General features: G+C 38.6%; 2 protein-coding genes across 5 annotated transcripts in view; both read left to right on the plus strand.

Annotated features, from left to right (window-relative positions):
* LOC114298048 (DNAse I-like superfamily protein) overlaps positions 1-26296 on the plus strand; it is a 33896-nt gene that overhangs the window by 3307 nt on the left and 4293 nt on the right. The window contains exons 2-10 of one of the 4 annotated variants that reach the window (XR_014332750.1): positions 18658-18794; positions 18974-19082; positions 19228-19302; positions 19479-19554; positions 19663-19767; positions 20015-20885; positions 22027-22211; positions 23108-23216; positions 24750-24798. Coding sequence is in view for 2 of the 4 variants with exons in the window: in XM_028242548.2 (XP_028098349.2) it covers positions 18753-18794; positions 18929-19082; positions 19228-19302; positions 19479-19554; positions 19663-19767; positions 20015-20885; positions 22027-22211; positions 23108-23216; positions 24750-24892 (1760 nt within the window). In the remaining 2 variants the exon portion in view is untranslated. Of the gene's footprint in view, positions 1-18657; positions 18795-18928; positions 19083-19227; positions 19303-19478; positions 19555-19662; positions 19768-20014; positions 20886-22026; positions 22212-23107; positions 23217-24749; positions 24893-26296 lie in introns of all 4 variants that reach the window. The other 3 variants (XR_014332749.1, XM_028242549.2, XM_028242548.2) reach the window with 3 other exon arrangements.
* On the plus strand, positions 3763-7792 carry LOC145792816 (uncharacterized). The gene is made up of 2 exons (XM_082874412.1): positions 3763-6903; positions 6982-7792. Exons 1-2 carry the CDS (start codon positions 6838-6840, stop codon positions 7696-7698), a joined length of 783 nt encoding a protein of 260 aa, XP_082730538.1. The 5' UTR covers positions 3763-6837; the 3' UTR covers positions 7699-7792.

Genomic DNA, 26296 nt, shown 5'->3' on the forward strand with positions numbered 1-26296 from the left:
GGTCTGACTTTCTTCAAGTTTCAGATCAGATTAGAGATACTGTTCGATTCGTGAGAGTTTATCATGGGTCCCATTTTGATAACCGAATCGTGAATGTGTAAAACTCGTTGAGTACTATATGTTTGTAAAAAATTATGTTAATCGAATAGCGATAGCTATGTAATCAAATCAATTTTGTATTAAAAAAATAGATGGTAAAAAAATAAATGATTGTCAGAAATCTAATCCGATAAACTAGCTATCAATATTATTTTTGACATGCATATAGTACTCGACGAGTTCTACATATTGAACGATTCGGATTATCAAAACAGGATTCGTGGTGAGCCCCTATGAATCCAACAGTACTCTCCATCTAAGACCAGAGGGAAGCCATTCTCTAATAAGAAAGTGAAAAACTTTAGACCATAAGAGTCAAGGCGGCTTGTTAAATACAGCTTGCATAATGGGAATTGAATATAAGTAAGGTAGTGAGAAAATAATTTTATTTTTATGATACAAGTCTGTTATGTGTATAAATTTTGTTTTTTTTGTTTTTTTCTGTTTTTGTGTGTGTGTGTGTTTGGTATAATTTATTATTATTATTATTATTATTATTATTGTGTGTGTGTCAAACTTTTTAAAAAAATTCTACCTATAATATAATTATTTTAAAATTATCTCACTTATTTACAATTTTTCCGATAATATATGATTCCAATTTGCAGTCATGAAATTGACACACTCAGGTGGAAGCCAATTCATTGGCGGTGGAGGTTATATCCTTCACAAAATTGTTATGCAAAATAATAAATATGTGATTTAAATTATTTTAGAGATAATTTTTAAAAAAAATACTTCAGAGCTTGAAATTTCCGTGGCTCGAGTGATCCGAATCCAAAACGACGTCGTTTTAGATTTTTTTTTTTCCCCCATTGATATCTGAAAGAGAAAAAAGGAAGAAAGAGAGAAGGAAGAGAGAAGACGGAGGGAGAACAAACCATCACCGGCTCTCACCATCCTCTATGTGTATACACAGATCTGTGTGTGCATACACAGAGACGGAGGGGGAACAAACCATCACCGACTCTCGCCATCCTCTATGTGTATACACAGATCTGTGTGTGCATACACAGACGGAGGGGGAACAAACCATCACCGGCTCTCGCCATCCTCTATGTGTATACACAGATCTGTGTGTGCATACACAGATCTGTATCTCTCTTTGTGTATCTATCACCCTCTCTCTCTGTATCTCTCTCTCTCTCCTTCTCTATATCTCTGTCTCTATATGTTGGGTAGGTTTGATTTTTCGTTGATCTCTATGTGTGGTAATGATGATGTGTTGGGTGGGTTTGATTTTTGGTTGATGATAATGATTCTCTCTCTCTCTCCTGTGTTGATGATGATGTGTTGGGTGAGTTTGATTTTTGGTTGATGATGATGATTCTCTCTCTCTCCCTGCTCCTCTCCTCTTCTCTTTTTTTTTTCTTCTTCTTTCTTTTTTCTTCTTCTTTTGTGAGCTATAAAAAAAAAAAAAAAAAAAAAAAAAAGCGAAAACAATGTCGCTTTGAGATTTCGGGCCGCTTGAACTGTGGAAATTTCGAACCACAAAAGGGGACTGTAATTTTCATTAAAATGATTTTGAATCACACTTTAACATCTATGTGGAAGTAAAATTATTGATCCTTTGTTTCGTTTATCTCATTTGTGCTTTAAATGAAAAATTATTTGGAATAAGTTTGGTGTCAGGATATATTTGATCTCAATTTCTCACAGTATTCAGTGTGTTTGGTTTGAGTTTTCTGAATTAAATTTTTTGAAAATTGAGTTTTTTGGTTTTTGTATTCTTTTGTTTTTAGTGAATATTTTTTAAATTTTAATCATTTTTTTACTTTTTTAGATGCACCTTAGTTAGATGTATCTAAAAAGTAAAAAAATTGTAAAAAAATATTTTAAAAAATTAATAAATACATAAAAATATAAAAAAATGTACTGAATTCTTGTATTTTTTGTATTTTTGGTATTTAGTGAATTTTTAAAAGAGTTTTTTTATTATTTTTTTACTTTTTAGGTGTATTTATGTAAGGTATATCTAAAAAGTAAAAAAATTTCTTAAAATATTAAAAAAATTTAATAAAAACAAAAAAACACAAAAAATAAAAATATAAAATTTTTCGAAAAGTATTTTTTAAAAAATGAAAACAGGGGCAACACGCAGTCATGTCCTATATTTGATTTCAAACCTCACATCATTAGTCTTTTATTAGTTTGATATATATTGGCATTTGGTAAGATATTTGTGGGTATACAAGTTAAATTAGTACTGCCGAAACTTTTATCTTTCTGGATAAATTTAAATTTTAAACCTCACAATCAATTGAAATATGTTTCATAAAGAAAGGTTGAGAATAGTATCATAGGGGAGAATTTGGACAAATGTTTTAGAAGAGTTGTCGAACTTAGTTCGACAAATAGTATTAGAATTAGTTTGTCATATATTCAAGCCGTTTTAGCGTTATCACAAGAGAAAAATTGTTAGATACACAAGACTATTACCTATGATCATTATAAAAATTGGCTTACAAATACAATATCAAATGTCAAAAAAGATAAAAATAAAATAATTTTTTAACACTAATTAATTGATAAGAGCTTTTCTTATGCATTTTAAGGGTTCCCTTTACGTGGAAAGAGCATGCAAGCCAAATGCCAACACCAATTGCTGACAAAGTTGGGTTAGGGACACAAACATAAGTGACAAACTTGTCAAAATTTGTTCGGCAATGGGGACAAACAAATTTTGGCTAAGCAATCGAACATGACCATCCACAAAAAGCCACAGTAATGCACTGTGTGTGGGGCATGTGAGTAAGAGGATGCTAGTGTATAAAATACAAAGTACAAATGTCTCACTAAAAATGAGTTTCACATACAATCTCTATATTAAAATTCATTTTTTTATAAAATATTTATATCTTATTTTGAGTTAGTTTAGAAACTTGACTATTTTAATTGATTTTTAAAAAAAAAAAATTAGGTATTTTGGTCTGGTTAAAAAAGTCGTGTTTGGAATGATAGTTGAATTTTTTTTTTTTTATAATTGATTTGATAATTGTGAAAGAAAAAACAAAATAATTATAGTTTTGATATACTAACATTTTTTGGTAGTACAATTATTACATTTCAATATTAACTTTCTAAAATTATCTTTTAGTAGTACAATTATTACACTTTAAAAATAAATGAATTTTAAAAAGAACAAAATAAAAATTCATATTCTTTTAATTCATAATTTTTAAAAAGTGATTAATATTTTGAAATAATAAAATATAAAATGAAAAATTAATATTTTAAGACAAAAAGAATATTTTATTTTTATTAAGTATTTTAATTAAAAAAGTCATTAACCTAACTTCTCAAACACCCACACTATTTTACATTTTTTAAAAACTTAGAGTTGTTTTAAAAATATGATTAAAAATTAATTTTTTAATTTTTATAAAAAACATGTAAAAAATAATATAATTTAAAATAAATTAAAAACTGAAATATAATTTTTAATAATCTTTTCAAAATAACCCTTAGACGGCAGGACGCGCAAATCACTCGCAGGGAAATTGCTGCATGTACTATTTTACATCTGAACACTTGATTTCTAACTAACTTTATAAACTTTCTGACAACAATTCATAGCAATGGAGATTGCTCCCATTCCAAAGCTACCATCATGTCATGTCTGTGGACCCAACCCAGATCTCGAACAGTTAGTACAGTCGGTAGTTTTTTTTTTTTTTTTTAGAAAATATACGAGCACGAAATATTCTTCTCGTATAATCATATTGATCAAATTTGTACTCATCTGTACGTCGTCGTTTTATTCTCTGAAAACACAAACGTGAGCTAGCCGGCAGGTGTGTGCCGGATACCCCTCCGATGCCTAAGTCAACAAAATAAACAAATAGGAAAAAACTCTGTGTATTCGAGAATCAAAGTTGTGTTACCTCTCCACAGGTGATGTTATGAGCTTTATAGGTTCCGCGTGGCATAATCCTAGTAGGACTCTTATTCCTCCATGTAGAGTCCTCCTAGGAATCACACTCCTGAAAGATAATGCTTATCCTTCAACACCCCCTCACTGCTTAAACCAAGTGAAATGGTTTTACCTCGGTAGTATGACAAAACGACCGAGCTAACATAACCATGCTAAAGCGGCAGAAATGATCGAGCTCCAACTAGCTCGGTTTTTCACTTCATTGCTTGTATCTCGGTTTGATCCGTCGAGACCAAGCTAACCATAGCAAGCTTGAACCGAGCTAATCAAGAGCAAGGTCCTAAGAAAAGCTCAAATCATCTCGGCTCAGAATGGTATGACCGAGCTAATTACACCACACCAACCGTGGTAACCCCAAGTATAATTGGACCGAGCTAACTGCAAGGTCCTTTTACTCGATCCTTTTTACCGCGGCCCATCTACCCAGCTCGGCCCAATTTATTTATAAATTACCCTCTCAATTGCCTCTTAATTCCATCTGCGCAGCATGATTAGGATTACCCGTTACCAACCGAGCTAAAAACTTATGCCTTTCAACTGGGCTAAATTCACACCGGGCTACTAATCTGTCCGGTAAACACGTCTTTTCAGTGGCTGTAACTGAATCGTTTTCTATTCTATGGACACGCGGCAGACCCCTATTGGTTGAGTACAACTGTCAACGCCGACTTCGTATCTCTCGAATTTTGAACAGTCCTGCCTTTTTTCACTCTCTTTACACCAAAACCATATGCTTTGAACCATTCATTTCTACTATTCATCTTTTCTCTCTCTCTTTCTCTTGCTTGAACCTCCATTTTTGCAACCTCAGTACCTGCGAAGCTCGCGTCCTCATCACCATCTTCGTGGTTTCAGATCTGTATCCTTCCGTCTTCAATCCGTAAGTAACTCAATCCTCTTTTGCTTTCCATTTGTATAGACTAGCAACATGTATCTTTTATATATATGTTTTTTCACAACACTTTCAAATGATTTTCTCTATAATAAATAAGAACCTTTTGAATAGTAATCACACCTACTGGATTTGCGGACAAACTGAAATGGGACGATTTAGATCCAAAATCACACTCCAACCGAACTAGGATCTAGTTTGTATTAGGTGCAAGCCTAGCCAGACTGGATAATTCTTCTAACAACCAGGCTTAAACTTGACGTCGTACCTGTAGTTTCAGTAGATCTAAGTACCTTCTGTTTCATTTAGCCGAGCTAGCGAACCGTATTAGGTTTGCGCAATACCGCGCTAGAAAGCCTCTACCACCGACCGAGCTATAACTTGGGGTTAAACCAGCTCCCTGACTTAGTCCAAACCGAACTAAGAATGTTGTACCATAAGCTTCAACCGAGCTACGAACTTCTCATTTACTTAACCAGGCTAAAGTCCCTCGCTCAAACCGAGCTAAGAATAGATAGTGTCCGACCTAGCCGAGCTAGGACAACATTTATTTTACCTTTGTTGCTTTTAGCACGGTCCAACGATCTGTGCTTAACACTTTTTCCTTTTCACTTTGCAGACTGACTAGGTTGGCCAGGCACACCTTTGCACGCTCAACCGAGATACTGAAGTTCATCTAAATACCGAGCTAAATTATACATAATTTAAGTCGTCATGGGAAAGTATAGATTCTTAGTAAACTCTCTAGGTGCTATGGCCGAGTTCCGAAGGGACTACAACATCCATGATGATGTTCACCTTAGTTTAGCCGAACTAGACACCACTCCCTAGGGTAAACCTGGCTTCGTTCCCTTCACCCTTCTTTCCATTGTAGAAACCGGACTCCGATTCCCTGTACAGCCTCTTCTTTGTGAATTCCTTAGACAAACAAATCTTTGCCCAACCCAACTTTCCACAAATTCATACAGAATCATAAATGGCATCGCCGAGCTAAACCGCCGGCTTGTCCTTAATCTCGGTTTAGCTGAGCTATTTCACCAGTATTCACTCGGCTAGAACGAAGATGGCTGGTTCTATTATTTAAGAATAAGAAGACGCCGAGAAAAGATAATAAAAAACACCCCAGGCAAAGATGTAAATGACGATGATTTTTTCTGGGTCTCGAGCAACTTTGAAGACCAAGAGGCCCAGATCCCAGGCGACCGAATTAATTAGAATAAAGGAGTAGCCGGTATAAATACCTCGGCTCACTTTTTGCATTTCTTACTCCGTTTGTAAGTTTTGAACCGTACTAACCGTTGTAATTTTTCTTTATGCAGACTTGAACCATCTCAAGTCCCAGTATAGCTACCCCAATCTTGGCACACTCCGCGCCGCACTAAGATATCCCAATCGAGGTTGGGCCGAGCCACTCAACTTCGAGCCGACCTACAGATACAGCAGCAAGAGAAAGACCAGGGTGACAAATTTCCTCTTAGAGCCCTCTCCTGAACTTGATCCAACCCTCCCACAAATCAATCTTATCCCATTGACTGCAGAACAAGATGTGGCCAAAAAGAGAGCCGTAAGAGCTCTTATCATCGAAACCAACCAGGCCGAGGTACCACAAGTCGGCCAGACAAACGAGGCCGTGGTAGCGCTTTCCACCTCTCAGCCGTCATCATCTCGGCCAAGCAAGCGTGCTCGGACTTCCACAATCGATCCACGCCTCGTTGATGAAGAAGACATCATTCTTCCCCAGACCACACTACCAAGCCCACAACCGGAGCGCTCTGACCGAGCTACCTCCTCTAAATGGGTGCCAAAGATCACCTACAAGAACCGCGCTATCACTGACTCTGACTCAGTGGTCGCAGAAAAAGACCATTTGTTGGCCTTTAATCTTGCCAAGAGCGTCTGCCTTCCAGTCGATATGGAGCACCATGATCACCTTACCGAGCTGAAGGTCATTCGCTCGGCAACAAAATCAATGGTGCTGGTAAGTTTCTTCTTTTTCTTGTTTCTCCTTTTTCATCTGTTTGCTCGGTTCAGCTAAAAATTGTTCCTCTATTTGCAGGCCCTACAGAAGAACCACGTTGCTCACAAGCATGTGTTGGAGCTTCGAAAAACCACAAGGGAGGCCATAGCAGAGGCCAATGCTAAATCGGCCGAGCTAGACGAGGCCAAGAAGAAAATGACGGAGCTACAGACCGAGGTGGCCCGCCTGATCGGTCTTGTTAACTCAGCCGAAGCTGATAAGCAGAAGGCTGCGGCTGTGCTGAAAGATAAATATCTGCGCGAGCTAGTCAAGCTCGAGGGAAAGAAGAACGCCGAGATAACTGAGTTAGAGAAGAAGGTGGAAGATGCGGAAGACCGCGGTTACAAGGAGGGCGAAGCCACTTATATCCAGCAGTGTGAGGCTGCTAAGGATATATTCTTTAAATGTGGGTGGAAAGCGGCCGTGGCACAGCTCGGTCATGGTCCAGAAACCAAGGTCTTCCTGAACCCTCCTCCGCACTTTATACCGAGCTACATGGTGGAGTATGCAACTGCCATTCAACAAAAATTTCTTCAAGCTGAGGAAGACGAGGAGGATCCTGCTCCTAAAGCCAACACCCAGCCCGGTCGTCAATCTATCTTCCCTACTCCAGTGGTCTCCATCCCACGTTCACCAGTTGCGACTAACGTGGTGCCTTCAACCGAGCTTGACCAAGGTGTGCTTGCCACAACCGAGCTACCTCTAGATGAAGCCCGGGTTAATCTGGACGCCGACCTGGAAGACCTGTTCTCCTGACTTTTCTTTTCCTTGTTTTAAAAAATTTTGTAACTGGGCTGAGGCCCCACCTCTTGTACTATTGATAATTTTGAATGAAATCTTTTTTTGTTTCTACTGTTGCTTCGGTTTACTTCATGCTTGCATTTATTTTCCAACTATAATCTGAATGAAGTATAACATTTTCTGGCCGAGATATCTATCTCGGTCTTAACCTTGAGACCTATCTGGTCATACTTGCCAACCTCTTCAGCCTAGGTTTTTACCTCGGCTGAAGATTACTAAAAGTGTTATTCCAGCCAATCACTTTTCAGCCTAAATCCTTATCTCGGCTGAAGTGTGCTAAAAGTTGGTTATTCCAGCCAACCACTCTTCAGCCTAGATCCTTACCTCGGCTGAAGAGTACTAAAAGTTGGTTATTCCAGCCAACCACTCTTCAGTCTAGATCCTTACCTCGGCTGAAGAGTACTAAAAATTAGTTATTTTAGCCAACCACTCTTCAGTCTAGATCCTTATCTCGGCTGAAGAGTGCTAAAAGTTGGTTATTCCAGCCAACCACTCTTCAGCCTAGATCCTTACCTCGGCTGAAGAGAGCTCAAAGTTGGTTATTCCTGCCAACCTAGAGCAAAGTGTTTGGTTATTCTTGTCAAACGTCCTGCAACCTAGATCCTTATCCTCGGCTTAGGAGAAGTGTTGATTTTTCCAACCAACCTCTTCAGCCTAGATCCTGATCTTGGCTGAAGAGAGCTCAAAGTTGGTTATTCCTGCCAACCTAGAGCGAAGTATTTGGTTATTCCTGTCAAACGTCCTGCAGCTTGGATCCTTATCCTCGGCTTAGGAGAAGTGTTGGTTTTTCCAGCCAACCTCTTCAGCCTAGATCCTGATCTTGGCTGAAGAGAGCTCAAAGTTGGTTATTCCTGCCAACCTTGAGCGAAGTGTTTGGTTATTCCTGCCAAACATCCTACAGCCTGGATCCTTATCCTCGGCTTAGGAGAAGTGTTGGTTTTTCCAGCCAATCTCTTCAACCTAGATCTTGATCTTGGCTGAAGAGAGCTCAAAGTTTGTTATTCCTGCCAACCTAGAGCGAAGTGTTTGGTTATTCCTGCCAAACGTCCTGCAGCCTGGATCCTTATCCTTAGCTTAGGAGAAGTGTTGGTTTTTCTAGTCAACCTCTTCAGTCTAGATCCTTATCTTGGATGAAGAGAGATCAAAATTGGTTATTCCGGCCACCTCTGATTTTATTGCCCCTAGTACACTAAAACTATTTTTACAGAAGAAAATAATTTATGCTGAAAAAGGAACTGCTTGTTTTATTGAAAAAAGAAAAACTACAAGTACGTTTAAAGAAAAGCTAAAAATAAAATAGTTTGAGATTGGCAGTGTTCCATGGTCTGGGAATGGCCTTGCTATCTTCATATTCCAAGTGGTATGCTCATTTTCCTGTTAATCAAACCACTTTGTAAGGTCCTTCCCAATTGGGCCCTAACTTGCCATCTCCGGGTATCAGGGTGTTTCCCATTACTTTGCGCAGCACCCAATCTCCAATCTTGAACTGCCTTGGATGTACTGTCTTGTTATATTTTCTGGATAACTCCTGCTGGTATGAGGCAACGTGAACTAGTGCTCTTTCTCTTCTTTCTTCTGCCAGGTCGAGCTTCAATGCTATGGCTTCTTCATTTAAGTCTGGATCAAAATTTTCGCTTCTAATTGTGGGGAGGCCGACTTCCAGTGGGATTACTGCTTCCATGCCATAGGCCAAGGAAAAATGTGTTTCTCCAGTAGACCGCCGAGGTGTGGTACGATAAGCCCATAAAACATGAGGGAGCTCCTCCGTCCACTTGCCTTTCGCTTTCTCTAACCTTTTCTTCAATCCATCCAAGACGACTTTGTTTGATGCTTCCGCCTGGTCATTTTCTTGGGGGTATGCTGGTGTAGAGTTGTAGAATTCCATCTTGTATTCTTCACAAAAGCCTCTAAAATTTTTTCCATCAAACTGAGTGCCGTTGTCGGATATTAGAGCCTTGGGTATGCCAAACCGAGTGATGATATTTTGTCAGACGAACTTCTTCACATTTTTCTCCTTTATTGATGCGAGTGTTTCTGCTTCCACCCACTTTGTGAAGTAGTCTGTTGCTGCAAGAAAGAATTTTCTGTTGCCGGGTGCCGTTGGAAGTGGTCCTACTATGTCCAAGCCCCACATTGCGAAGGGCCATGGGCTAGTTAATGGTAGAAGCTCTCTAGCTGGTTGATGTATTTGGTGTGCGAACTTCTGACATTTCTCGCACTTCTTTACATACTTCTCTGAATCTACTTGCATGTAAGGCCACCAATATCCCTACGAAATTGCTCTGTAGGCCAATGATCTTCCTCCTTGGTGGCTTCCGCATACGCTTTCGTGTATCTCGAACAATAATACATCGACCTTGCTAGGATGGACACATTTCAGGTAGGGTCCTGTGAAGGATTTCTTGTACAAGGCCATTGATGGAGAGAGCCAAAATCGTTATGCCTTTGCTCTTATTTCGTTGGTCTCTTTCTTTTCTTCGGGTAAAATGTCGTCCTTTAAGAACACTATAATGGGATCCATCCATGAAGGGCCTAGTTCGGCACAACATACCTCTGCTACTTTGGGTTCTTCAATGCTTGGTCTTGGTAGGAAGTCGGTCAATAATGGATGTGGGATGGATGTATCTGCCATCGAAGCGAAGCCTGCTAGTTCGTCTGCTCTGCTGTTTTCTTCTCAGCCAATCTGCTGTATCTGCACTACTTTGAACTTCATGATCTCTTTTCTGACTAACGCTTGGTATTTAGCCATCCTTTCGTCTTTTGCCTCGTAGTCGCCTGAAATTTGGTTTACCATCAGCTGTGAGTCACTGTAAACCATTAGCTCGGTGGCCTTCATGTAGAGTGCTGATTTTAGTCATGTCAGAAGCGCTTCATACTCCGCTTCGTTGTTTGATGCTGGGAAGCCAAGGTTGATTGCTTGCTCCACTATTAGGCCATCTGGTGAGATAAAGACTATGCCAAGTCCTACACCGTGCCTGTTGGACGCTCCATCCACGAAGGGCTTCCACATCTCTCCAACGAACAGCTTCCAGCAAGTGGAGGGATCGGATAATGCCTTGGGGTCATGAGTGTTGCTGGTATTTTCTTCCCAGTCCACGCTTACTGCTTGCCCCTTACTATCTGATTGTACCATGTTTTTACTTGTTGATGAGTCTTTGCTTGGCGTAGCATGGTTTGCCTCTTCCTCCATTTCTTCACTCCGGTCTATTTTGGGATGTGGCTGGGCATCCCGTATCAGGGGTTGCGCATTTCCTGCAGCGCTTTCCATCCCTATTTCGGTTATACCCGTTAAGTCGGCTGGGCAGATGTAATGACTTTTTGGTGTGAATTCTGCCACGAAGTCTGCCAAAGCTTGGGCTTTTATTGCGGTTCTGGGTTGAAACTTGATATCAAACTGTCCCAGTTCCACTTCCCACTTTAAGATTCGCCCAGAAAAGTTCGCCCTCTCAAACAAAGCTTTTAATGGAAAAGCTGTGAGGACGATTATGGTGTGGGCGCGCAAGTAATGCGACAACTTCCTTAATGCCATCATTAAGGCTAAGGCCAATTTTTCCAATGGCAAGTACCTGGTTTCTGCGCCCAGCAAGGTCTTGCTGACATAAAAGATGGGCAGGTGTTGGATTCCTTCCGCTCTGACCAACACTGTGCTGACTGCGTGCTGTGAAACTGCCAGGTACAAAAGAGCTCTTCTCCAGGTATTGGGGTTACTAGCAACGGTGGAGAAGACATGTATTCTTTCAAACTTTCTAGGGCGCGATCACATTCTCCATCCCACTCAAACTTGGCTTTTAATGCTTGGAAAAATGGTCGGCATCTATCTAACGACCGACTTATGAATCGGTTGAGCGCAGCTGCCAGGCCAATGAGATGCTGCACTTCTTTTACTGTGTTGGGCCTCTCTAGATCCTGGATAGCTTTGATCTGAGAGGGGTCTGCCTCTATACCTCGGTTGGTCACCAGGAAGCCTAGGAATTTGCATGATCCTACGCCGAACGCACACTTGGATGCATTTAGGCGCAACTTGTTCTTCTTCAGAATCTGGAACATTTCATCTAGGTCCCTGAGATGGTCCTTCTCATCCTTGCTCTTGACCACCATGTCGTCGATGTAAGCCTCCATTGTTCTGCCTAACAATGGTTCGAACATCTTGGTGATCATCTGTTAGAATGTTGCCCCTGCGTTCTTTAGGCCAAAGGGCATAACCTTGTAACAGTACAATCCTCTAGGCGTTGTAAAGGATGTGACCTCCTGGTCTGGTTCATACATAGCGATCTGATGGTAACCTTTGTACGCATCAAGGAAGCTAAGTCGATTGTGTCCTGCCGTCAGGTCTACCAGTTGGTCTATTCGTGGTAGGGGAAAGCTGTCTTTTGGGCATGCCTTGTTGACTGTTTTGTAGTCCACGTAGACAGGCCATTTTCCGTTCTTCTTTGGCACTACTACGGTATTGAAGATTCATCTGGGATAGTGCACTTCTCTTATAGCTCTTGCCTCTAGCAAGTTTCCCACTTCTTCCGCCACTATCTCTATATGGTAGAGTGCTGATCTGTGGTGCCCTGTATAATCGGTCTGGCAATTGGGTGGACGTTCTGTTGGTGACAGATGAAGTTTGGGTCTATGCCAGGCATGTCATACGGTGTCCAGGCAAACACTTCGATATTAGAGGTTAAAAATTTCATGACCTCTATCCTCTCAGTGCTGGACAAAGACGAGCCAAGCAAAAAGAACTTTTCTGGATCTTTTTCATCTATTCTTACCTGTACCAAGCCTTTCACTGCCTTCTGTTCAGCTACCTTGCCCACATCCGCAAATAGTTCATTACTCTCTGGTTCTTCCACCATTTGTACATACCCTTTGGCAGTGCGGCTGCCATTTACTATGACGAAGCACTGTTTGGACATAATTTGGTCTCCAAAGACCTCTTCAATTACTCCCACATCGTTGGGGAACCGTAACACTTGATGGTAGGTTGACGCTACCGATCGCATGGAGTGCAACAATGTCCTTCCCAAGATTATGTTGTAAGTGGAAGGGACTTTCAATACCTAAAATTTCACCTATTTCGTCATGCTTCCTGCTCTGACTAGGAGGATTATCTTGCCCACTGGCCACTCTGGCATTGAGTTGAATCTGATTAGGGGAGATGTTGCAGGCGCCAAGTCTTTGTCCTCTAGTTTCAATTGTTTGAAGGTTTCGTAATACATTATCTCACACGAGTTTCCCTAGTCGATCAAAATCCGTTTGATGTCGTAATCCTTGATGCGGAGTGTGACGACCAGTGCATCATTGTGAGGGCAATATATCCTTGCCAAGTCTCTGTCTGAAAAAGATATGACATTCGTGGCTTCTGTTCTTCCCTTTTTGATAGCAGGTTGTGCACTTAATACCTCTCTTAAGTGCTCAGCCTTCTTGATCATTCTCCTAAGCTCACATACTCGCTCAGGTTCGAATACCCCATGTATTACGTTAATCACGCCTTGAAGTGGGGCGTCGATTGGCATTCCGTTTGGGTTGTCGTGGTTTTGGGGGGCTGGTGGTGTCCCCCTTTCTATGTACTGGTCCAGGTGTCCAGCTGCCACTAACTCCTCCAAGTGCTGTCTCAACAGCGTGCAATTCTCAGTGTGGTGCCCCTTTTCATCATGGAAGATGCACCGGGACCTTTTACCATAGTCCTTCTGTGTTTCTCCCAACTTAGCTGGCCATCTGACGAAAGGTTCGTCGCGTATCTCACTGAGAATCCGGTAGATTGGTTTTTTGAACACCGTGGTAATGGCAGTGCGAACTCTTAACCACCTTTTGTCTGGATCCTCTTTGTTGGCCCGTCTGCCTCGCCCATTCCTGCTTGGTCGTTCTACGTGTTGACTTTTGCCAAAGTCTTTTTATCTGGTATTGCTGTTGTGCCAGATTTCGCCTTAGCACGGGCGTCATCCTCTTCCACACGAATATGTTGGTGCACTCTCTCCATTAAGGCCTCCATCGTGAAGGGAGGCGTCATAGTGATTGAATCCCTCAATTTGTTGCCAACTGGCAAGCCCCGTTTGTATTGTGCGATGGCGAGGTTTGAAGGACAATCTCCTATCTGCTTGAAAGTTTCCCAGTAGCGACTGTTGTAGGACCTCAATGTTTCTTTGTCGTCCATGTCAATGGAGAGTAGCTGATCGATCTCCACTGGTGTCTTGGTGTTCGTTCTAAACCTTGTCACGAACGCCTCTGCCAATTGTGCCCAGGAGGCGATGCTACCTTTTGGTAGCCTTTCGAACCAAGTTAGACCCAGGTCGCCTAGGCTGGACGGAAACAGGATGCACATTAAAGTCTCGTTTCGCCGGTATACTGCCATAACCTGGCGAAAGTGGCGAAAGTGCATGTAGGGGTCTGTCTTCTCCTCATAAGTGGTGAATTTGGGCTGGTGAAAGCCCGAAGGTAGTGGTTGCCGGAACAAACGGCGAGGTCTGCAGCCTTGCTAATGCTTTGTCTGTTGGTTTGTAAACAATGCGCGGTATTGGCATTCCTACCTTGACGCTCCCATGCGTCCGAGGAGCCAACCGCTGAAGGGCTGAAACTCAGCGCAAGTCGCGCGCCCTGGTATCTTCCTTCCATCGTGCCCTTTCTTCTAGCACGGTTCGCAAATCGGATGATCTAGGCAACTCCGTCTGCCTGGATGACGTCTGGTGCGTGCGCGAGGGCCGATAGGTGCTTCCCTCAGTATATGACCTCTCAGTTCTCGTTCTCTCAGACCTGGAGTAACGAGTCCTGGGAGTTCTTGACTGAGTGTCGCCTGTTCTCAGGCTCCTACTCTCTGCTTGCGATGGTGTGGTATGCCTACCACTATCTTTCGAGTGGCGAGGGAGCGTGTTACTTTTGCGCCCCTCTCTTGTCGCCACCTCTTTTCCTTTGATCTGGCGCTTCATAGACTCTATGTCTGCTACCATCTTCCTTATTAACTCATTTTGTTCCTTTACGCGATCCTCCAGAACCTGAGGATCCATCCTCCGCCTCCGTCTTTCAGGACTTTGAGAGCGACGGGGGCTGTTAGCCCGCCTTTCCCTAGCTTCCCTCCGGGGGTTCTGTCATTGGTGCTCTAAATCCGCCATGGGAGGGATAGATGGAAAACCTTCGCGCCTCCCACCCCCCTCTAGGGTTTGTCCATCGATAGCGGACTGCGGCAAATCTTCATTGTGCGTCATTACTTCCAATTAGAGAGGAAAAACTTGATCAAGAGGTTTTGTTCTTTCTGGTTTTTCCACAGACAGTGCCAATTGTACGAGCACGAAATATTCTTCTCGTATAATCCTGTTGATCAAGTTTGCGCTCCTCTGTACGTCGTCACTTTACTCCCTGAAAACACAAACGTGAGCTAGCCGGCGGGTGTGTGTCGGATACCCCTCCGATGCCTAAGTCAGCAAAATAGACAAATAGGCAAAAGTTCTGTGTATTCGAGAATCAAAGTTGTGTTACCTCTCCATAGGTGATGTTGTGAGCTTTTATAGGTTCCGCGTGGCACAATCCTAGTAGGACTCTTATTCCTCCATGTAAAGTCCTCCTAGGAATCACACTCCTAAAAGATAATGATTATCCTTCAACACCCCCCTCACTGCTTAAACCAAGTGAGATGGTTTTACCTCGGTAGTATGACAAAACGACCGAGCTAACATAGCCATGCTAAAGTGGCAAAAATGATCGAGCTCCAACTAGCTCGGTTCTTCACTTCATTGCTTATACCTCGATTTGGTCCGTCAAGACCGAGCTAACCATAGTAAGCTTGGACTGAGCTAATCAAGAGCAAGGTCTTGAGGAAAGCTCAAATCATCTCGGCTCAGAATGGTATGACCGAGCTAATTACACCACACCAACCGTGGTAACCCCAAGTACAATTGAATCGAGCTAACTGCAAGGTCCTTTCACTCGACCCTTTTTACCGCGGCCCATTTACCTAGCTCGGCCCAATTTATTTATAAATTACCCTCTCAGAAAGGAAGCAGGCAACAACGTGTAACATATTGAGTTAAAAAAATTAGAAAAATGATACATTTTTATAATTTAAGAATTTTAAAAGAATATTAATGACGTAGAAAATTTTTAAAAAATGAAAAAAAATCAATGTTGAAATATCATATCACATGAGGTGGTGTTTGGTTTTTAGTTTTGGCTAAATAATCACAAAAAGATTATAAAAAAAAAAAAAGGTCAAAAAATCACAAAAAGACAAAAAAAATTCACTATTCCAAAAAGGTCTCATTCGACAAGTGCCATTTTTAGTCAAAAAGTCAAAAAAGTTACTAAAAAAATCAAAAAGTCAACAATCTATACCAAAAAGTCAAAGATTATCTTTTCTCTCTACTTTTTGCACATATTTTCGTAAAAAGTCAAAAAGTCATCACAAACATTAGTTTTTTTTACATCACATTATAGCTAAAAAGTCAAAAAGTTACTAAAAATGTATGTTCCCAAACGTAGTCAAAAAAGCCAATTAAGGCCTCGTTTGGGAACAGGCTAATTTAGTAATTTTTTAGCTATTTGGCTAAAAAGGTAGGTAAAAAAAACTTATATGTTTGGGATGACTTTTTGGCTAATTACGAAAAGATGTGCAAAAAGTAGAGAGAAAAGAGAATCTTTGACTTTTTGGTATGGGTTGTTAGCTTTTTGGCTAATTTAGTAACTTTTTGGCTAATTGACTAAAATAGCCTCTTGCCAAACGAGGCCTAAGAATACCAAACGAACAAAAAAGTCTCAAGCTAAAAAAGTCAAATAAGTCAAAAAGTCAACTAAAAAAGTCATTGTCAAACGAAGACTGAGATTCACACACCAATTAGAGCTATTAGAACTCTTAATTTAGAACTCTTAATCTTTTTTCATAAAATTATTTACCGAACTGAACTAAGTGATTGTCTGAGATGTGTCATATAAGTACACTTTTTGATTTTTTTAGTTAAAAAAATAGAAAAAAAAGATGTATATTTAGAATAATTTTTTGACTTTTTAAGAAAATATGTGTAATAAAATATTGTAATAAAAGTAAAATGACCATTCTATCCTTATTATTTTTTGATTTGACTTTTAGATTGTTGAATTCAAAAGACAAAATTATTTTGCCGTAGTAACTTCCTCACAAGTTATCCTTAAATAATATAGATTTTTTATTTTTTTTAATAACTTTTTAATTTTAAATTTTTTTTAATTTGTTCCAAACAACTTCTTCATGAGCTGGTTTTATCCTCTTTTTACACACCTTAGGCACACTAGGAAAATTAAACCATTTAGGCCAAGTTTGGGGACTTCAAAAAAAGTCAAAAAGCCAAAAAGTTACTCAAAAAGTTAAAAAGTTAACACTATTCACCAAAAGTCAACAATTACGGCTGCACAACTCCCAATTCAAATTTTTCCCTACAAATCAATTTTTACAATTTTTTATTACACATTTTTCAATAAAAAGTCAAAAAGTTAACCCAAACATCCATATTTTCAACCTCAATTTTTTAGTCCAAAAAGACAAAAAGTGCACTTTTTTAGTCTTCCCAAACTTGGCCTTAGTATTACATCATATATCCTCAACAATAGTTGTCGAGGAGGACCACTGAATAAATTTATTAATTTTTCTTACTAGTTTTTATAATGTGTTAGCAATTATTATTTTTTAAATTAGTTTTTTTTTATGACACTTATCTCGATTCCCTCTTGCAAAATTTACGGCTTTATCACTAGTTAAGGTTAATTATTTATTAGTTTCAAATTATATGGTAATAATAATAATCGATATTTATTAAGTAATCGGAAGAAAATAGCTTATATTTTTAGATTTTTTTATTTACTTATGGGAGTACTTAATAATTTTTGAGCAAATTACACTTTACTCCTTATTTATCACCATTTTTTACTTTATCCCCACAAATTAAAAATTGATGCAATGTATGTCTTTCATTTTTTGAAAGTTTTTAATTTAACCCTTACATCTCAATTTTGTTACCAAAATAGATGGAAAAAGTGCATAAAAATGTGCACATGTCATCTTTAAAGTGTATTTTCATCAGAAATATGATATATACACATTACATGTATTTTTTTTATATGCTTTGTTAACAGAATTAAGATATAAAGGTTTAGATCGAAAATTTTGAAAGAGTGAAAGTAGTACATGGGTTGTTTTGGAAAGTTGGTTAAAAGTAGGTTTTTAATTTTTTTTAAAAAACGTGTAAAAAATTAAAGAGGTGATATGACCCAAAATAAGTTTAGTTTTTAACTAAGTTCCCAATTTGGCTCTCTATTAATTTTTAATTTGAGGAGATAAAATGAAACATAATGATAATTGAGAGGGGTAAAGTGTAATTTACCCATAATTTTTCATAAGGGAGTTGATTTGATTTGAGGAAGGGGAGAATGAAAATCAAAATAAATTTGAAATTTTTTTTAAAAAAAAGGTTTAGCTTGTCTTAAGTTGAGATCAAGATTGGACCCGTCCAGTCCAACTTATGGGGTCTATTTTTTGAGTCCGTTTTGATAATCCGAACCGCTTAATATACAGAACTCATCGAGTACTATAGGCCTATAAAAAATCACATTGATCGGATATCAATAGTTATATGATCAAATCTGTTTTGTATAAAAAAAAAATAGACGGTGAAAAAATTAACGGTTGACAAAAAACTGTTTTGATTACATAGCTATCGATATCCGATCAACGTGATTTTTATTAAGCATATAATATTCGACGAGTTCTACACATTGAACGGTTCAGATCATCAAAACGAGACCCGTAATGAATCCCATGGACCCAACAACACGATCCAGTCCAATCTTAACCTTGACCAAAGCCACAGCCTAAAAAAAATACTAGTCAAATCCTATTGACAAATAAGATTCTACTCTACTAGTAGTATTTAATTGTATTAATCAAATAAATGTCACCGGCACCGAATACAGTTATTCTGAGACCCAGGTGGTTACCCCTTAACCTACGCACCCTTCTTCTTCAGCAACAACCACCATTTCAGTCTCTGCTTCATAGCTTCCCAAACATGAAGCAGCAGAGCACAACAAGACATCGTCATCAAGCTCAGGTCTCTCTCTCTCTCTGTATATGTATATATGTGTATATATATATATGTATGTATATGCTTTTTCTCTCTAGAATTCTTCGGATTTCTAGGGTTGCTGTTTCTCTTTCTTTGCGATGACTTGAGAGGAATTGCAGAGAAGTTGGGCTGAAATATGTTGTTTGGGTTGCACCTGCCTACAGCTCTTCTGGCCCAAGATCGTAATGCGCAAATGGCTCAACATCAGTGCTGAGGAGTCCGATTACAGTGCCGATGACACCGACGATGGCGACTCCGATTCCGATTCAGAAGGTTTGGGATAAACAACTTGCAATTTTGTATATATCTGTATATATGTGTAGTTGTTTGAATTTTGAATTTTGAAGTATTTACTTTTTTATGTTTGAAGAATTTGATTTAGGGTTTAAGTTTGACCCCGCCAAGTGTTTTTCTGCAGAAATTGGCGAATGGAGAAGAGAATCGCGATTTCGGTATGGCGACAAAGAGGATGAAGTTGAGACTGATCTTACTGGTAATGTGTTCTGTTTAAAGTTCAATTTTTGAATTTTTTTAGAATGGTTAAATACCTATTTGCTTTCATGAACTTTGGGTATATCATATATTTGGTGACAGTGGTGATTTGATTGTTTAGTAAATTGCATTATGTAATTTGAATTACATTTTGATCCATATTTCTTCTGGACTCAGATGCTCTTCCCAGAATAAGAGTAAGACGAAAGTCGGAGACATTTAGGGCCCAATATATAAACACAAAGGAAATCAGGTAAGCGAGCCTTTCTCACATATATTGAAACAAGTTCTGAGTGACCTTAATTTGGCGAATTTGAGGTTTTGTCTGTTTACCTTTATTTACTGTTGTCTTTTGTTCTAGAGTATGTGTTGGCACGTGGAATGTTGCAGGAAAGCTTCCACCTGATGACCTAGCTATCGAAAGTTGGTTAGATATCAGCGAGCCTGCTGACATTTATGTGATTGGGTAAGTTCTTAATGGGTTGGTTTATAGAATTCCTCTGATTGTGCTATTTTGTTAGATCATCATATTCATGCAAATCAGTTCTTTCAAGTACAGCGAGTTTTATTCTTTTCAGTTTTAATCCCCATGTCTATGTACAAGTATGTATGTATGTATATCATCTTCGTAAATACCAGCATGAAGTGATTCCATAGTTTTCTTATATATCTAAAGTTCATTTCAGAATAATTGGTCTGATTTATATTTACAGTCTTCAGGAGATTATACCATTAAATGCTGGGAATATCTTTGGTGCTAAAGATAGCCGCCCAGTGCCCAAATGGGAAAACCTCATTCGTGAAACTCTTAATAGGGTTCGACCTGCAAAGCCGAAATTTAAATGCTACAGTGAACCCCCTTCTCCATCAAGATTTAAGCCATCTGATGATGCCCCCGATATAGAAGACGAAATAATGCTTGAATCTGATAGTGATGGTGAGGAGGAAATCCATCCATTAACTGATGAATCCACTGATTTTGATGAAGCCATTGATGGATCACTTGCAGTCGAAAATGTGTTTATGAATTCTGAAGCTTCAGTCTCTAGTGATGACATCCATTTAGGCATGCAAGTTCAACAGGATTTAGGGAGGCAATTTTCTTCTCCAAAGAGGCTGGACAGGTTGAATTGCCTTAGAACAGAAGATTGTTCAGGAAACACCGAAGCATCATTTTCTCAATGCAATAGAAAACTAACCAAAACTCTCAGTGGGACAGAAAGGATTGGTTTGAGCTGGCCTGAGCCACCATTGGATCTGCTGGCCAAGCATGTTTTAGACAGACCTATTTCCTTTAAGTCTATTAAATCTTTCAAATCTTCTAAATCTTTTGGAACATATAATTCTTTCAAGTTACCCGGGACTGATGATGATAGAGCGCAATCAGACACAGCTTTGCTTGCGGAACTTGACATTGAATCCCTTATGGATCGGAAAAGAAGATCCCCATTTGTAAGGATAGTAAGCAAGCAAATGGTTGGAATTTTCCTCACTATATGGGTTCGCAGAAGCTTGCGAAGGCATATCCAGAACTTGAAGGTGTCTACTGTTGGTGTTGGTGTAATGGGCTACATAGGCAACAAGGTTTGTTCTTTTTCTGATTGTTTACTCTAATATTGATGATATTACCATCCTTACCAGTTTCGCTGGTTAATGATAGATGGGTTAAACATGTCCTTATATATGAACTATTCTATAATATGTGCCAAAATCAATTTATTTCATTTTCTTTCATATGCACGATTATCTAACGTCATTTTTTTATAGTGAAGATTTTCGATTTGATATGATTCATGATTTGTAAAATTAGAATTTCGACTATGTGGACTGATCACACTCATTTATTAGTGCATTTTGCCCTTTTGCTTCAAGCATCAGCACGGGAATCACATATACACTAATAGAAAGAACCAACTAAAACTAGACTTCTGTGAATATTGCTTTATGATAGTTGTAAACAAATAAAAACTATATCCTTCAACTAGTCCCCAATTTGCAAGTTCTGTAATACTTCTACTGGCGCCTTGCTTCTTTGTTTGTCTTGTGCATAAGCTGTTGGATGTAACTGTTAGTTCCCTCTTGCAATAAATTTTAGAGAACATCAACAAGTCAAATGTTAGCCCATATAAAGAGGTAAACTTTGGGCTTTGGCAACCATCTTGATCTTGATCTTGATTTTAGGGCATTGCATGTAAAATGTTAACCTATATAGAGAGGTAAACTAATCAATAAATCAAACAAAACAGGATGGGTGGATAAGCAAAACAACACACATATTAGTAAACATAATAGTGGAACAGACTCAAACGGAAACACTTGAACAAAGGACCTTCTAGAACGGAAGTGGTGATGCCATGTTGAGAAATCAATCGGCCCACAAGTTTCAGTGGTTAGGGAACCGAGCCAATAATGCATATCAAGCTCTTATATATCGGATACATCTTTTCGAAGTCTCCTAAGTATATTGGTTGAACTTAGAGGTAGGAGGATTGCAATAACCTTACGGTTTTTCTACAAGTTTTTACTTCTTGCTGTGCTTGTGCACTGCACACAAGCTTCATGCATTTTTGTCATAAAAGCATATGTTGTTGGTTAATTACTTTATGTTGCCTCTCAATATCATGTGGTTTGACATTCAATTCGTAAATAGTATTACAGTTACTTAATTTTGATGAGTTTACTTGCTTTATTTTCTTCTTAATACTGGTAATTTTCAATCTTCCAGGGGTCAATAGCTGTTAGCATGTCTATATATCAGACGCTATTTTGTTTTATTTGTACTCACCTAACATCGGGTGAAAAAGATGCGGATGCAGTTAAAAGAAATGCTGATGTGCATGAAATACATCGAAGGACTCAATTTCATCCACTTTCAGCTATTGGACTTCCCAAAAGCATCCATGACCATGAGTGAGTATAGTGCGTACATTATGAAAAAAATGCCTAGTGGATATTCTCTCTCTCTCTCTCTTTCTCTCTCTCGCGTGTGTGTGCTTATTAGAAGAAGCTCTATTTTTTGGTTTGCCATGTTTATTCACTCTCATGGGGGAAGCCATTGTTTAATACTTGTAAAAATCAAGGAAAAGAGTCTAGAGACTAGAGAGGCTAGTGGCCTAAAATTTCTTTGAACAACCAGACTAGTTCTTATTTGGATTGAATCTTGAAATCTTTTCCTAATATGTTTTGACTGTTTAGAAATTGGAATATTAAATATATATATAGTTTCTTGTTTAGATCTTACTTTAAATGCTTACATTACTTGATAATAAAATGTCATCTTTTGAGAGTAATGTTTTCCTTTGATTACCAATATCCACTTTTGGGAAGAGCAAAGCATATTTAAATACAATTTATCCCCACAGAGCTTGAGTATTTATTTTCTTTCTTCATAGAGTTTGATAACTTGAATGGTGCTCTTGGTAGAACTAGAAGTACAGTCCTCTCTCTCTCTCTCTCTCTCTCTCTCTCTCTTCTGTTCTATAAATCTGAAAAGTTTCATATTGGAATTATTTACATGTCCTTGCTTGATTGTTGACTGATTGGATCTAGTTGGAAAGCCTGAAAAGTGTATACAATGGCTATTTATACAAGAAAAAGTTGTAAATGTCTGCACTTTAACTAGGGGTGTATATATTTAAAGTTTTTCTGGCTGGTACCTCTGTCGTGTAGTAGATCACTACAGTGTTCCTTGCACTAGGTGAAATAAAAAAATATACACTGAATTACTCTCTTTTTTTATTCATAGGATTGTTAAGAACTCTCATTTTCTTTAATCTTCTAGATGACATGAATTTTTCAAATTGCAGTAAAATATTCTGGCTAGGTGATCTAAATTATCGTATCAATTTGTCATATGAGAAAACGCGAGAGCTGATCTCCAGAAAGGATTGGTCCATGTTGGTTGAGTTTGACCAGGTTTGTTTGTATTATTGCCTCTATTATTCTTCTTTTTTTTCCTGGCATCATTTGAATTATTTGACAATCAACCTTATTTAGAACAAATTTTGGTTTTACACTGCTAATTAATGAATTTTGCTAGAGCACTATTCTCTACGACCTTTATTCTGTTCTATATATTTGGTTTGCGGAACTCAATGTAAAGGGACAGTGGACACTACAAAAGTCTATATACATTGCCTACATGTATTGGTGCTTGTATTTTTTGCTTGCTAGGTTGTTTGTCATAGTCATGCATTTTCTTGTGTTTCATGAGCTTGGTGGAAAGATTTTCATATACAGTGGCTACTAGCCACCATTTGACTTGATTTTGGTATTTGGGTTCTTCAAATTATATGCATAATGTTCCTAGGGCCATTCGGAACCAAATTATGCAGATTGATAAATAGTATGATTTGTTGAAAAATTTTGTGAGGAACTCCTTGTTAATCTCTCTCTCTCTCTCTCTCTCCAAAGCACACTAATAAACTAACGATAAAAGTCAAGGTCAACTAATTATTTTGAATATATTGTTCTTTTACCCTTATTACAGAGAAGATGTCATAAAAGTACTCAATCATGCAAAATAATTGACTACACACTTGATCATGTAAGGTCAATATCACGAGCAGTGTAGTATCATAATGCTATTATTGAATAGTTAGGATTCTTTATCACTAAGAATTATGTACAATACATGACTTCTTATCTTCTATATATGCATATATACATAGCAACACATCTTGCAGAAGATATATAGGGATTTATTGATTATTGTCCTTGTACTTATTTTAGTAATCTAGGTGTTATACAGTTTTACAAATTTTGATGTGGGTCAATAATACATAACTAAATGAAATTTTAGTGAAGTTTTAAGTTTAGTATGTTTTGATCTTAATGTATGGCATTTTTGTTAAATTATCTGCAAGGGAAGTATTCATCCTCATTTGTCATCATATGTTGTTGTATCTGGAGAATGTTTTCAATTGCATTTGCTACTTCTTTGTACGGTTAAAAGCAAAGAGGAATTATGTAATGAGGGGAAAAAATTGTAAGGATTTTTAGACACATAAATCGCAGAGAATACTTGCTCTTTTAAGCTGTAGAATTGAAAATTAAAGCAAAGATGTTTATTGTGCTTTGCCTACAGTACTGGTGCTCCAAATCAATATTGGGAGTATTTATATTGTTGTGTCTGGCAATGTAGTTGTTTGTGTTGCTGATTCTTTCAGCCATAGTATATCTAGATTTGCGTAATTAGAAAACGGAATTTGAAGGTGTGAAGCATTGTGGTGATTAAAAACATTGATAGAAGTTCACGACATCTACTAATTGATGAAAGTTCATTGTGATGACTGAAAACATTGACGTGTATTTTAACCTAAATTGAAGTTCATTGAAAACATTGAAGTTCAATGTGGTGATTGAAAAAATTGTGATTTATCATTTTTGCATGAAGTCATGGTTATTTGAAGTCTAGTTGCTGATTACATGGACATCTTCTTCTGGCAGCTTGTACGAGAGCTCAGGAAAGGTCGTGCATTTGATGGATGGTGTGAAGGTACATTAAATTTTTCACCAACCTATAAATATGAGTTAAACTCGGAGAAGTACTTTGGGGAGGATCCGAAGGTTGGAAGGCGTACCCCAGCATGGTATGCATCTACAAGCTTTTGCTTGTTCATGGGACTTTGTCCCACATCTGATCATTACATGTCATTTATGTCATTTCTGGTTCCTGTCTTTGTCTAATTGACTGCTCCACTGTAAATTATACCTACTACTCTTTGTTTTTTGTTTTGTCCTTGAGATATATGTCGTGTAGGTTTCTGTTAGAATTTCCCATCTTTACCTTCACCTACTCCACTACACACTCCACTTCACCTACCTCTACTCCACTACACACTCCACTTCACCTAACCCACTATCACCTCCACTACACCTACTACCACATTACCTTCACCTACTCCACTACACACTCCACTTCACCTACCTCTACTCCACTACACACTCCACTTCACCTAACCCACTATCACCTCCACTACACCTACTACCACATTTTCTTCTATATATAGATTGTATAGGAATTGTAATTAATGCATCTTGTAATCTATCAATCAAGACATCAATCAATAATACATAAATTCTTACATGGTATCAGAGCAAGGTTAAGAATTTAATATTTTTTCGCTTCACCGGCCGGCGGCAACCTCGCCTTGGCCGCCCGCCGGACCTCAACCTAGTCCGCTAGAATTGTCTACTACATACCTACCTCCTCATCATATCTTCATAACATCTCATTCTCTCTCGGCATCATAGTAGCCGTGATACTGCTCATACTTCTGGACAGCGGAGAGAACATCGTCTTTCTCGATCTTTCCGCCGACGCCGGTAGCGAGATCCAAGGCTCCGGCTTTCGACATCACTCTCCCCAAATAGTCCATAGCAGCTTCTCCACCGGAAAGATACTCCTAACAGCAGCGGAAAAAAGGTGTTTCCCTCAGCCAAACAAGGCTCAATAGCTGTGGTCCTCATCAAAATACGTGTAATTGCTACTCCTGAACTTGGTTTCCCTATCCTTGCTAACAAGCTTCTCAAATGCTTCCGGGCCATGTTCTTCTATGTACTTCCCAGCAGCAGTTAGAATGTCATCTGGCTTACTGAAGATGTCCTTCTTCCTTGGGACATACTAGACGTTAACAGTCTGCTGTGGGTTAAGAAAGAAAGGCCTCAAATAATGCTCATAAACATATGCAGCACCACTGATACTCTTTATGATGGTGGATATTTCAATGCCATTACAACACAGCACCTTGAAATTTATTTTATTTTATTTTCTTATCTCTCTTTCTGACCATTACAACACAGCACCAGCACACTTGTTCCCACCTTTCATCATGGTCTCCACTTTCTTTTTCTTTTTTTATATTTATTTTAATCCATCTTTTTTGAAAACAAAACCAATATCACTTTTTTTAATTCCTTAATTTATTTTAATAACATGAGTGGCCTCTCTTTTCCACCATCTCCCTCTTTTTCTACACAATATTTTTGTACCA

Source organism: Camellia sinensis, chromosome 6 (genome assembly GCF_055761805.1).
Source record: "Camellia sinensis isolate YWXY chromosome 6, ASM5576180v1, whole genome shotgun sequence".
Classification (NCBI taxonomy): Eukaryota; Viridiplantae; Streptophyta; class Magnoliopsida; order Ericales; family Theaceae; genus Camellia; species Camellia sinensis.

Bases quoted from the DNA above. Each gene is read 5' to 3' on its own strand.
- LOC145792816 (XM_082874412.1), top strand. From the start codon at position 6,838: ATGGAGCACCATGATCACCTTACCGAGCTGAAGGTCATTCGCTCGGCA. The intron at 6,904-6,981 runs GTAAGTTTCTTC...CTCTATTTGCAG, and splicing joins CAACAAAATCAATGGTGCTG to GCCCTACAGAAGAACCACGT.